Here is a 14,357-nt window from a genome sequence, read left to right as displayed (position 1 = left end):
GCAGATGATCTGCTACAATATTGGACAAGGTGCATCGATGCATATCAAGATAATGATGGGTGACAAGCAGATAATAACCTTCAGAGGAAATAAGCAGCAGCTATACTTTGAGGACCCTTTTTTCTTGAGGGGGTAGATCAGCTTCAATATTGCAGATAGATTGTAACTTCCATCAATGTAATTGTCTGCATCACTTCCAATCTCCCATATGTTTTTTTTGTCCATAATAACCTATATACTTATTATGCACTCAGTATGCTTTACATTAGTTATCTTGTTGTTATTAGTTGTTGTTAGTTGTTATTAGTCCCATCCTTCAGCTCCATTCAACACCTCCATCTATCTCTTAACACCATCCATATTGGATTTCTATTTGCCATATATTTTTCAACTGTACTGTGATGTTTCACAAAAGTTCTGAACCCTTCTATTCTCATTGTTTCTACAGATTGTAAATTGAAAATAAACATTTTTGCTAAAAGTATTATTATATTATTGATCGATTGACTATTACTTTTCAGATCACCCAGTAGTGCTATCTGCAGGGTTAGCTCCAGGTAAATATTGCAATCCTTTAGCCATTCATGGACCTGTGTCCAAAAACGAGCTACTTTGTGGACACTTTGTTTAGGATACAGTCAAGTGGCAATAGTTTACACCTCAAAGTTTACTTCTCCCATGGTCCTTTAGACACACTGCACAATAACTTTCTAATTTCTGCATCTGGCCGAGCGTGCGCAAGTGGTTTTCGGAATCCGGATATGATGAAAATGTTTCAGATCAAACTTTCTTCAAGCGAACCAGCAGAACGTCGAGGACATTAGGAGTAATATTACAACTTTTCCCGCGCGAACAGTGTGATAAACGGAATAAACGAATAATTGGAAACGTATTGATAACTTTGGAGATATTTGAATTTACAACTAGCGCTGAATTTTCCAACGAGAAGGCGTTTCACTATGGAGGAGGGATGGAAATAAGTCAAACTTGAGGCAGGGAGTTGTCATGTTTGTAAGGTACTTATCAACAAACGTATTATGCATGTTCACATAGTGTAGGCCTATGTGATTTATTCGATAATAAATAGCCATATGTATAAATGTAAACGACTTAGTTGCAGGTATCCTTGCCATTTCTATAGTTTATGTAAGGCAGTAGAGGGGGAAAATTCCACTAACTTTTAACGACATATTGTGGGTTGACGTCACTCATACTCTCCTCTCTATGATGAGCGAGAACCAGCAACTTGCTCATTGTCGTTAACTTGAGTGGTAGTTTGTTACTCAAGTCTACATTCAATTTCCCAGGGTTGAGGGCTAAGGAGGAAAAGGAGTTTCTTCTTTATCTGTCGTGTATCTCTTCAAGAGGACTGTCTCATGTCCACGGAGACAGTCTTACCTCCGGAAGGGCCTGCCGGGCCAGGGAAGAACCTTCAACAGGAGACAAGTCCTCTTCTCCCAAACTCTCACGGTATGACAATATACTGCTTATAAGGGCTGACAACATGACTGTTATGCAATTGTTGTTTATTTGTTTGGTGAAGGTGTTGTACTTGTGCTCTACATCTCTTCTGTTGGTGTCAATTTACCATTGAAGGAATATTCTATCAATAATAACTTGGTCAAGATGGAAAATTAGTCATAATTGAAATCATGGTCTTGTTTTCCTTGCATGTCAAAATCCCTCAGTTCACTCAGAACAATAATAACAACCAACATGAACCCATTCCCTCAAATTATATTCCTGTAGTTTTGCCAGACATCGGTATCTATACACCAGCATTAGGTATGATAATGTTTTCATTATTTCCCAATAAAGATTGAAGGAATGCCTTGGTGACTATTAGCAGGAACCACAGCCAATTATAGTTTTTAATTAACTTTCTAGTTGCCCGTAAGATTATCACATGTAAAATAAGCTTGGCCCCATTTTTTTTTTCTTCTTCTTTCAAACAGCCGCTGAACCGTTACCCATCCTATTTATACCAAGGATCATTACAGCACTGTCAAAAATAGCAAAGTAGGACAGAGTAAGCAATCACAGGGACGGGTGGCCAATGGATTTTCGCTGGACCTTCAAAGCCTTTCTCAGTTAAGACTGCATTTCCCCTCTCTCAGGAGGCTGTAGGTGTTCTGAGAATAGGCTAATTTATTTCTAACTGTAATCACTAAATACAGCGATGCATCACACTGCTACTGTAAGTGTGCATCGATCTGAGAGGGAGGGAGTCACACCAAGACTAAAGACTTGCCATCTATCAGCCCATGCCTCTGGCTAAGATTGGGCCATATCTATCTAGAGCCACTGTGGCTCATTCATCCCTCTCCTTCATCTGTCTGCCATTGCTTACTAAACAGAGCGGCAGCATTACAGGTCTGCAACAAATGCATCTTCCGGCTAAGGTAAATAAAATTTGCCATGTTGTGCTGAGCCATTCGTCACCTTCTTTTCCAGAACCAAACAACATGAAAAGGGCTATGTTACAACCAAAACATAAACCAATATCACAAAACGAAAAAACCCAAAACAGGAACTGTCTGAAGCAAACGGGAAGTCGTTTTTTCAACTGTCATAAAGACATTGTAGATGTTTTTGATGTTGTAGCATATTGGCTAAACATAGCAGGAATGGAGACGGCATTTTTGCAAGGATCCTTTAATGTACAGTATTTGATGGGGGATCACATAATACTAATAAAGTCACTCAGAGAGATGGGCTGTCCTTTTTCATAGTTATCGGAGAAGGTTTTTGCCTACATATGTTTTTCAATGTAGATTAATGCTGTCTTTATGGTTGTAAAAACCTTGGCAGGTAGTGCACACCCGGGAGCAGAGTAGAGAAAATGAGATCCAGAAATCTGGCATTGGGTTTTACCTGAACCGCCCTGCTCCCGACTCTGTTGTGTAACCTTTCGCCAAATGACAATGTTTTCTCCTGGCAAAAATAAGGCAGCCCTGGCTTGGCTTGTCATTTTGTCCCTGATATTAGTATTACGTCCACCGAAGTTGACCTTATCACCGTTTACATATTTTTCTGAGTAGAAGTACACCTTTATTTTGACCAGTTGAGCTGTTTAATGGGAGGACATGCAAACAATCTCTCTGTCAGTCTCTTTTCCCCCCTTCTTTTTAAGCTAAACTGTTGTTCATTTTCTTATGTTGTGTGCTTTGATCCTAGATGCTTGTGACAGTAACGAATCATCTGAAACTACAAACCCATCCAGAACGTTGTGTCCCAGAGGCACGTCCACTGAAGGACAAAGTCACGTGATGGGGGAAAGCCCTACCTATTGTGACCCTGTTCGAAGTAAGTGTTACATTGAGGGGTACCTCAGGAAATCCTGCTATTACGTGTTTTCCCAGATCCCCATCTGTTACTTTACTGGGATCCACACAAAACACAATACCTAACAATTGTACTGTACACATTGACAGAAACAATGACATAGTGACAGAAACACTCTAAACATGTATAGCCTTGTGCAGTAGCCAAGCCCAGCTATCTTACCTGAGTAATGTTTTTGTCATGACCATGTTCTGTCAGGACCTTCGGACTTGTCAATCAACACTTGTTGTCACTGTTAGGCCCTGTGGCAGAGTGACGCATGCCCGTTGACAGATGGTCCTTCTGAAAAGTTACCCTCCCAGTTTCAGAGAGAAATGGCCAGATGGTATTGAAGTTTAATACAATGATCTTGTGGGATTAAATAACAATAACATGGGATGAAGTAACATGCGTGTTCTCTCATTCTGCTATAATGACCAATAGTTGGCATGTTTCCTTCTGGTTGCTCTTCCAACCCTTCAGCTTTCTGTAGTGTGAGTGTGGAAATCCTGTTGTGGTTTGGCCTTGATTGTCCATGCCCACTTGTTTGAGCTTTCAGTGCACTTTAATCTCTTTAGAAGGCATGTCTAGTGTTTTAGTGTGTCTGCACTGTAGCCATGTTTATAGTGAATCAGATAACATGCTTAGTTGTCCTTATTTGTGAGAAAAAAAATCTCCCTTACTAGTGCTGACTTTGCTGATAGCTACTTTATTGAGGAAAAATGTACTATGACTGTGATATGTGGTTGTCCCACATAGCTATCTTAAGATGAAAGCACTAACTGTAAGTCGCTCTGGATAAGAGCGTCTGCTAAATCAGGGTTTCCCACACTCTGTCGTGGGGCCCCCTAGGTGAACTTTTAGTTTTTTGCCGTAGCACTACACATCTGATTCAAATAATACAAGCACGATGATTAGTTGGTTATTTGAATCAGCTGTGTAGTGCTAGGGGAAAAGCAAAACGTGCACCCATGGGGGCTCCAGGACCGAGTTTGGGAAACCCTGTGCTAAGTGACTAAAATGTAAATATGCTACCCGGCTGAAAGATTCAGTTACAAATGAAAGGAGAGAAGGGACCATAGCAACAGCAAAGCAATCTGTGGTTATTTTGCAGTCTAGGTGATACACACTTTGTTGTTTCTTAACCCTTTACACTCATACCAGTATACGGGTTGAACATTTGGGCACTTATAAGCGTTGAGTAACATGCTATACATGACGTCAGAGCTCTGGCTCTGTATGGGTTTTGACTGACAGCCGTTTTGAACATGAGCACCACACGCGACAAGAAGTTGCCCCCATCCCTCCTGCTAATTGGGCAACTTTTTGAGAAAAAAATTGTCTGAGGTGATTGAAATACTGTAATCTAACATGACTTAAAGTATTATGCTTAAATTCAAATATACTAATTGATAAAAATAAATAGAAATTTTGATTTAAAAAAAAAGGTATTCGTAAATGTTATTATAGGTAGGACTGGTGGAGTTATGTCGCACACGCAGCTAACAAAAACATATGGAAATGTCTGCTCTACCCAAAATTACAACCAAATAATTGCAGCATTACCGCAAAAATGGAAGAGGGAAGTGGAAGGAGGAAAAGTAAGGAACTTGGATATTGGCCCTGCATTAATTGCAGGTAAGTTGGATTGGCTTGATGGGCACTTCTTACGTACCATACGGTCAAGCTGCTCCCACAACAGCTCAATAAGGTTGAGATCCGGTGACTGTGCTGGCCACTCCATTATAGACAGAATACCAGCTGACTGCTTCTTCCCTAAATAGTTCTTGCATACTTTGGAGCTGTGCTTTGGGTCATTGTCCTGTTGTAGGAGGAAATTGGCTCCAATCAAGCGCCGTCCACAGGGTATGGCATGGCGTTGCAAAATGGAGTGATAGCCTTCCTTCTTCAAGATCCCTTTTACCCTGTACAAATCTCCCACTTTACTACCACCAAAGCACCCCCAGACCATCACATTGCCTCCACCATGCTTGACAGATGGCATCAAGCACTCCTCCAGCATCTTTTCATTTGGTCTGCGTCTCACAAATGTTCTTCTTTGTGATCCGAACACCTCAAACTTCGATTCGTCTGTCCATAACACTTTTTTCCAATCTTCCTCTGTCCAGTGTCTGTTCTTTTGCCCATCTTAATCTTTTCTTTTTATTGGCCAGTCTGAGATATGGCTTTTTCTTTGCAACTCTGCCTAGAAGGTCAGCATCCCGGAGTCGCCTCTTCACTGTTGACGTTGAGACTGGTGTTTTGTGGGTACTATTTAATGAAGCTGCCAGTTGAGGACCTGTGAGGCGTCTGTTTCTCAAACTAGACACTCTAATGTATTTGTCCTCTTGCTCAGTTGTGCACCGGGGCCTCCCACTCCTCTTTCTATTCTGGTTAGAGCCAGTTTGCACTGTTCTGTGAAGGGAGTAGTACACAGCGTTGTACGAGATCTTCCGTTTCTTGGCAATTTCTCGCATGGAATAACCTTAGAATAGACTGACGAGTTTCAGAAGAAAGTTATTTGTTCCTGGCAATTTTGAGCCTGTAATCGAACCCACAATTGCTGATGCTCCAGATACTCAACTATTCTCAAGAAGGCCAGTTTTATTGCTTCTTTAATCAGCACAACAATTTTCAGCTGTGCTAACATAATTGCAAAAGGGTTTTCTAATGATCAATTAGCCTTTTTAAAATGATAAACTTGGATTAGCAAACACAACGTGCCTTTGGAACACAGGACTGATGGTTGCTGAAAATGGGCCTCTGTACGCCTATGTAGATATTCCATAAAAAATCAGCTGTTTCCAGCTACAATAGCCATTTACAACATTAATGTCTACACTGTATTTCTGATCAATTTGATGTTATTTTAATGGACAAAAAATTGCACATTTTATTTATTTATTTGCAAAAAATATATATGGGGGATTGGAAGTGATGCAGAAAATATTGAAGCTGATCTACCCCCTACAAAAAAAAAATGAGAAAAAAAAGAAAAAAGAGAAATTGAGGATTATGATAAATACCGCTTTGGATGACTTCCAAGCAAGCCAAACAGCCGTAAGTCCAAATGTGCACTTCACATCTCCAAACTCATGTCATGTACAGTGTCAATGTTTTGATCACTATGTTTACTGTACAGTTACAAGATGACATGTCGTCATACCCTGGGTTGTTCTGAACAGAATGAGCCTATGTTTGTTTTACCTGAATGCACTCATGACTCCTTTCTGTGCGCACCAAAATTACGATTGGTTTCACTGAATTGCCTTGTGAAAGCCTAACACTGTAAGATTGTATTGAATAACTTAGCTAGTCATGTTAGCAATAGAACATGCTTTCAAAAATCATGCCCACCGGACACAGATTGCGATTTATAATGGATAGTTTTTGGATTACGTAAACAACGGTAATTGTGTAATGGCGGTGATGCAGGGTTGTGTTCCAAACAAAACAACTACAATGAGGGAAAAAAGTATTTGATCCCCTGCTGATTTTGTAGGTTTGCCCACTGACAAAGACATGATCAGTCTATAATTTTAATGGTAGGTTTATTTGAACAGTGAGAGACAGAATAACAACAAAAAAATCCAGAAAAACGCATGTCAATAATGTTATAAATTGATTTGCATTTTAATGAGGGAAATAAGTATTTGACCCCTCTGCAAAACATGACTTAGTACATGGTGGCAAAACCCTTGTTGGCAATCACAGAGGTCAGACGTTTCTTGTAGTTGGCCACCAGGTTTGCACACATCTCAGGAGGGATTTTTTCCCACTCCTCTTTGCAGATCTTCTCCAAGTCATTAAGGTTTCGAGGCTGACGTTTGGCAACTCGAACCTTCAGCTCCCTCCACATATTTTCTATGGGATTAAGGTCTGGAGGCTGGCTAGGCCACTCCAGGACCTTAATGTGCTTCTTCTTGAGCCACTCCTTTGTTGCCTTGGCCGTGTGTTTTGGGTCATTGTCATGCTGGAATACCCATCCACAACCCATTTTCAATGCCCTGGCTGAGGGAAGGAGGTTCTCACCCAAGATTTGACGGTACATGGCCCCGTCCATCGTCCCTTTGATGCGGTGAAGTTGTCCTGTCCCCTTAGCAGAAAAACACCCCCAAAGCATAATGTTTCCACCTCCATGTTTGACGGTGGGGATGGTGTTCTTGGGGTCATAGGCAGCATTCCTCCTCCTCCAAACACGGCGAGTTGAGTTGATGCCAAAGAGCTCGATTTTGGTCTCATCTGACCACAACACTTTCACCCAGTTCTCCTCTGAATCATTCAGATGTTCATTGGCAAACTTCAGACGGCCCTGTATATGTGCTTTCTTGAGCAGGGGGACCTTGCGGGCGCTGCAGGATTTCAGTCCTTCACGGTGTAGTGTGTAACCAATTGTTTTCTTGGTGACTATGGTCCCAGCTGCCTTGAGATCATTGACAACATCCTCCCGTGTAGTTCTGGGCTTATTCCTCACCGTTCTCATGATCATTGCAACTCCACGGGGTGAGATCTTGCATGGAGCCCCAGGCCGAGGGAGATTGACAGTTCTTTTGTGTTTCTTCCATTTGCGAATAATCGCACCAACTGTTGTCACCTTCTCATCAAGCTGCTTGGCGATGGTCTTGTAGCCCATTCCAGCTTTGTGTAGGTCTATAATCTTGTCCCTGACATCCTTGGAGAGCTCTTTGGTCTTGGCCATGGTGGAGAGTTTGGAATCTGATTGATTGCTTCTGTGGACAGGTGTCTTTTATACAGGTAACAAACTGAGATTAGGAGCACTCCCTTTAAGAGTGTGCTCCTAATCTCAGCTCGTTACCTGTATAAAAGACACCTGGGAGCCAGAAATCTTTCTAATTGAGAGGGGGTCAAATACTTATTTCCCTCATTAAAATGCAAATCAATTTATAACATTTTTGACATCCGTTTTTCTGGATTTTTTTGTTGTTATTCTGTCTCTCACTGTTCAAATAAACCTACCATTAAAATTATAGACTGGTCATTTCTTTGTCAGTGGGCAAACGTACAAAATCAGCAGGTGATCAAATACTTTTTTCCCTCACTGTATAAGTGTCCTTGCTCTAGTTCCTCAACGGCACAGCTAGGAGAGCTAAAGAAAGTACCTTTTATAGTTGAAGACTGTTCTTTGAATTATAAAAGTGCATTGAAATTGCTTAGGAACTGTGCATACTTTGGAGAGGTGTGTGGCTGCTTGGAGACACCAGTTAGTCCTCAACCAAACCCCTGTCATTTTTTTGTCTTATGATGCACCTATCCCACATTTTCCAGAAATAGTCTTATCATGTTACTGAATGTCTCCGGAGTATTTTCAGTTTTCGTTATCAGCAAATGCGGCAAAATGTACAGTAAATGTAAAATGCACATAAAATCAACAGTGTAATGGTTGCATTCAGTCTTGTCAGGTGAACTGTTGTGTCCTCACCTTTAGTGTAATAATTGTTCCATTATCTCCAAACTGTTCCCTTTCAACTGCTACCATGGTTATGCATATGCTTTTCATATTCATTCTGTAAAACATTTACATTCCCACGAGTGTAAAGGGTTAAGCAATGTAAACGCTTCCTCATGCATCATTTTGCCCTTTTGTTCAGCAGAAATAATAGGGGAAACGAAAATAAATTGATTGGAAAGTCCTCGCCATTTGTTTTTGAATGGAAAGTACATGTCACACCCGATTTCCAACTCGGAGTCCCACTGAGTTAGAACTGTGATAATAGAAACAACCTGTTCTGTTCCTGTTCTCCAGAATGTTCTTCCAATTCACTACCAACTGATCTCTTGTCTTCAAGTGTCACTATTAACCCACTCACAATGCCTCTTACTGCTCGTCATTTAACCTGCGAAGTTTGCCAAAGCAATACTTTACACTTAAATCACACTGCTTTAGCCTCTTGGCAAAATCTCATTACCTCAAGATTTACTGTTGTTTGAAACAGAGTTGAGTATCCACTTTCCAGGTCAGAATAGTACAGCAGTACAAACAGAAAAAGCAGGATCTCTAACTCCTCTAAACCCCTCGTGTTTGCCACTCCATAAGGAGAGTGTGGTGTCAGGCAACGCTAATAGCAACAACAACCTGATTGCTTCCATCCATGTAGTTGTTTTAAGAGGATTGTTTACATTCTGATACAGCAACTCTTTGTTTCTAGGCTGTTAAACTTTTCCAGGGCGCCTTTTTGGTCTTACGCTAATGACTTGCCATTGGTTTGTTTACCGGAGCAGTTTCGAACAGGGATTTTGAAGCAAGAACTTTTCAAACCAAGGTTTCTACTGTAGCTAGCAGGTGTAGGTAGGGTTGTGATGGTCATGGAATTTTGGATGATGGTAATTGGCTAGCCAAATGACAGCGGTCAACGTAATGACCGTTAGAATAGCAATGTAAAAAAAATATATATATATTTTTTTTTAACATTGACGTACATTTTCTCAGCTCCGCTCCTGACAAAAAAATAAATTCCATTGCATGAGCCACATCTGTTAACATCATTTGAATTAACGTTTTACATTACCATGACAATTATTGCAGCCATTGCGAGTGTACCCATGAGTTTACCAGTCAAATTGCCACACGAATGCCTGGCCGTCCTGTCTTCAGTCAGCTGTTCGTTCCACACCCAAATCCAAAAATATATATACATATTTTTTTAATTGTTATCCAAATCAAAAAATATATATACATATGTTTTTAATTGTTATCCAAATCAAAAAATATATATACATATTTTTTTAATTGTTATGACGGTTATTTTATTTTCATGAAGGTCTTCATCCATAACCTTCAGTTACATGGTTATACGGTTATTGTGCCAGCCCTAGGTGTAGACTATGCAGTGTACTGTATGGTGTGCTGCACTACTGGCAAGTGAAATGCATCACTTTCATCTAAAAATAAAGAAGTCTGTGACAACAGTTTTAATGTAGTAATTGTAGTCACCCCCCACAGACTGTGTTTGGGACGACAAATCTCATTTTGAGCGAAAGGTGCAGGAACATGTTTTAATCACTTAAAATAATGATAAAAACCAAATCTGTGTATAGAGGGCTTGTTTAGCAAATTGAATGTAAATATAAATATTTTGAATATACAGTAAGCTTACAGAATGCAATGTTAGACATCCAGGCCGAGGGAACTGATGAGCACTGAACAGGTCTGGTTGATTGTAATGAAGCCCTCGCTTACTGAAACAGGAAATCGGGAGGGAATCATCTGACTGACAACATAGTGCCATTTTATTCCTTTTTCTTTCCTCCCTCTGTCCGATTTCCAAGTTGTTGGGTGCCCTATGCTGCATGTGATCTGTCTGGGTCTGTTGTTTTTATTAGCCTGAATCAAAACAGAAAAACTGCCGCTTGTTATTTGAACGTGTTGTCTATTTCTGTCTTAAAGGGTATCTTCCAACCCCACTTTCAGCCTTTGCCCAACCCCTTAAAAAAAAGAAATGCATTCAGGTGAGAAGTAGCTCATAAATATTAATTTTGCGGGTGGGAAAACTTAGTTGTACCTGATCCCAACACTTTCTCACTAAAGCATAGTTACCAGAAGTCCCCTGGCACACTCTGATAATACAATTCTGTGTATTGCGATTATATTAGGCTCTGGACAGTTGGCTCACAGTGGTAAGGCGCTGAGTTCTTTATCTATTGCCACCTGCGGTGTAAGTTCGAATCGCCCATGGGGCACAAAAAATATATAATGAAATGTGGACTCACATTTATTGCGTTATTGCTTTGGGAAGAAAAGTGCAATCATCACCTTCAAAATGAAAATTAGGGGCTCAATTCAATCCAACCCGCATTGCAGTATTTATGCAGTAGCTCTTTTTCCAATGGTCAAATTAACTCTCAGATTGGTCTTGGGTACTGTATAAAAACCTACAACTACTACCAGGGTGACCCCTCTCACAGGTATGGTTTCACTTTTCAGAATTAATAGTATATGGGCACAGGAAAAATATCTGCCCCTTGTGGGGTTAGAACTCACAACCAGTGAACTATGAGCCAACTGTTTTAGCAGACTGTGCCAGTCATAGCGATTGGGAAAAATAGTTGGCATGACCACCATTGTCATCGGTCTTTTGACGATGGATGTAGCTACGAATATAAACGTATAATCATCATAGCCTGTTTTTTTTATTTGTAAAAGCACATAGATGTGTATGAAACTAAGCAAAAAATTTGAATTTGGTCATGTGGAAATGTGCCATACTGCCTTTTGAATTTTGTGTAACGTCAGTAGTCAAGGAAGCATCATGCAAAATATATTGGCACACTCCACTTACCAAGACCATTGCCAAATATAGTAAGCCTTGAGGTGGTACCACCCAGCTCATCTAGAAAATAGTGTATTTCATACTGAACCCCCTCCCTTGAGATGACATAGAGGCACCTTCTCAAGGTGCCTCTACATCACGATTTCAATGCTAGAGTTGAACCGCTAGGGGCAAAAAGACCTAGATTTACTACTAAAAGACCAAAATATATCACTTTTGCAACAAACTGTTAAAATGAAGACCATAATTGACGTGTTTCACTACAACTTAGCCTAAAACATCTGGTTTTCATTAATGTTACTCTTTAACAGTTAAACTTGTGTTATTTAGCTCAAGTTATTTCTGACCTTTAATATGCAAAACGTGAAGGTCATGTATGTTCAGGTCACTATTTCTTGTCAGAGCCCTTCAACTATAAGGCCCCAGTATGTGGCAGCTAGCAGGGTTTTGTGTGGCTCGGCCTCTATGGGGATACACTCAGCTGATATCTCCTCCAAACAGGGCTTTGGCTCTGCAGGCCCGGGCCTTAAATAAATTGCCATGACCTAACGCCAGTTTTAGGTGTTTAATCGCCACATTATTCAATGTGATTGTCAAATAGTTGAAGTGCTCTCGCCATGGATAAAGAAGAACCCTGGCTGCTGAACTGATTTTATTTTTTTTATCTTGAGGGAAATTCTGAAGTGAAGTCGTGAGGTCAAATAACATGGCTGTCGCCTTGAAAAGAAATACATTAGTGTGGCCTTTGTGTGAATCCCTGATTGTGCTTTTACTCTGGAAGCTTCAAGGTTATTACCCGGGTGCAGAAATCACCTTTAGGAAGTTAATATTTGACACTTCCAATGGTAGATGTATGTCAATGAATTGTTGCTTCGCTGGTGGATGTTGCAGAAGAGCTTTCTTCTTGCTTATTGATGCCTCAATATAGCATCTATGAAATTAGTGGGATATCCAGGAATCGTCATTGTTTTGTGTAGTGTAAAGATGAGTTAGACCCACATACAAAATGTAACACCCTAGTATACAGGGTAAGATCCTGTAAACTTCAGAAACTTTCATATATCATCAGTATTAAAAAAATTAGTCTATCTGTTTTTTTTTTGTGCTAGTATTTCTGCCAAAAAGAACAGCATGGTTGTTGTTACCTAAGAGCTAAATCTTTATTGTAATCCAGTAGACACCCGTCTCTACTGAAAAAATGTCTAAAGCAAGAGCCCATTAAAACAGAGGCATAATTTTCAAGTGATTACTTACCAGTGGATCATGGAATCAAAAACAGTATAAATAGGGTGAAATGGTAGCACAGGGGTTGATTAAAATGGCCATTGTAATTCTACCTCTGTGGTAATTATTTCCTCATTGTCTTGCTGTAGATGGATTTCATATGGGAAATTTCAAGCATTCAATTAGCATTTCCAGAAGTGTTGAAGCCTATTCATTGTGGATGTTTTAAACAAAAAAAGAGAGATTGAAAATACTTAAGTGAAATTATTTGATACAGTGCCTTCGGAAAGTATTCAGACCCCTTGACTTTTCCCACATTTTGTTAGGTTACAGCCTTATTCTAAAATTGATTTAAATAGTTTTTCCCCCCTCATCAATCTACACACAATACCCCATAATGACAAAGCAAAAACAGTTTTTTAGAAATGTTGCTAATTTATTACAAATAAAATAATGATATCACATTTACATAAGTATTCAGACCCTTTACTCAGTACTTTGTTGAAGCACCTTTGGCAGCGATTACAGCCTCGAGTCTTCTTGGGTATGACGCTACAAGCTTGGCACAGCTGTATTTGGGGAGTTTTTCCCCTATTCTTCTCTGCAGATCCTCTCAAGCTCTGTTGGATGGGGAGCGTCACTGCACAGCCGGTTTCAGGTCTCTCCAGAGATATTTGATCGGGTCAAGTCTGCGCTCTGGCTGGGCCACTCAAGGACATTCAGAGACTTGTCCTGAAGCCACTCCTGCGTTGTCTTGGCTTTGTGCTTAGGTTCATTGTCCTGTTGGAAGGTGAACCTTTGCACCGGTCTGAGGTCCTGAGCGCTCTGGAGCAGGTTTTCATCAAGGATCTCTCTGTACTTTGCTCTGTTCATCTTTGCCTCCATCCTGACTAGTCTCCCTGCCGCTGAAAAACATCCCCACAGCATGATGCTGCCACCACCGTGCTTCACCGTAGGGATGGTGCCAGGTTTCCTCCATACATGACGCTTGGCATTCAGGCCAAGGAGTTCAATCTTGGTTTCATTAGACCAGAGAATCTTGTTTCTCATGGTCTGAGAGTCTTTAGGTGCCTTTTGGCAAACTCCAAGCGGGCTGTCATGTGCCTTTTACTGAGGAGTGGCTTCCGTCTGGCCACTCTACCATAAAGGCCTGATTGGTGGAGTGCTGCAGAGATGGTTGTCCTTCTGGGAGGTTCTCCCATCTCCACAGAGGAACTCTAGAGCTCTGTCAGAGTGACCATCGGGTTCTTGGTCCCCTCCCTGTCCAAGGCCCTTCTCCCCCAATTGCTCAGTTTGGCCAGGCGGCCAGCTCTAGGAAGAGTCTTGGTGGTTCCAAACTTCCGCTGTGTTCTTGGGGACCTTCAATGCTGCAGAAATGTTTTGGTACCCTTCCCCAGATCTGTGCCTTGACATAATCCTGTCTCGGAGCTCTATGGACAATACCTTTGACCTCAAGGCTTGGTTTTTGCTCTGACATGCACTGTCAACTGTGGGACCTTTATATAGACAGGTGTGTGCATT

At 40.8% G+C, this 14,357-nt stretch overlaps 1 protein-coding gene across 1 annotated transcript in view; it reads left to right on the top strand.

Annotated features, from left to right (window-relative positions):
- The first annotated feature begins 777 nt into the window (after nt 1-777).
- Nucleotides 778-14,357, top strand: part of LOC311129111 (myoD family inhibitor domain-containing protein-like) — a 29,818-nt gene continuing 16,238 nt past the window's right edge. Inside the window, exons 1-3 of the mRNA XM_084161394.1 lie at nt 778-1,016; nt 1,308-1,470; nt 3,178-3,306. Coding sequence (XP_084017520.1) covers nt 1,377-1,470; nt 3,178-3,306 — 223 coding nt within the window. The 5' untranslated portion in view covers nt 778-1,016; nt 1,308-1,376. The remainder of the gene's footprint in view (nt 1,017-1,307; nt 1,471-3,177; nt 3,307-14,357) is intronic.

Source organism: Coregonus lavaretus (genome assembly GCF_964263955.1).
Source record: "Coregonus lavaretus genome assembly, chromosome: 5".
NCBI classification, from domain to species: Eukaryota; Metazoa; Chordata; class Actinopteri; order Salmoniformes; family Salmonidae; genus Coregonus; species Coregonus lavaretus.
This window is presented reverse-complemented; position numbering and strand designations above follow the sequence as displayed.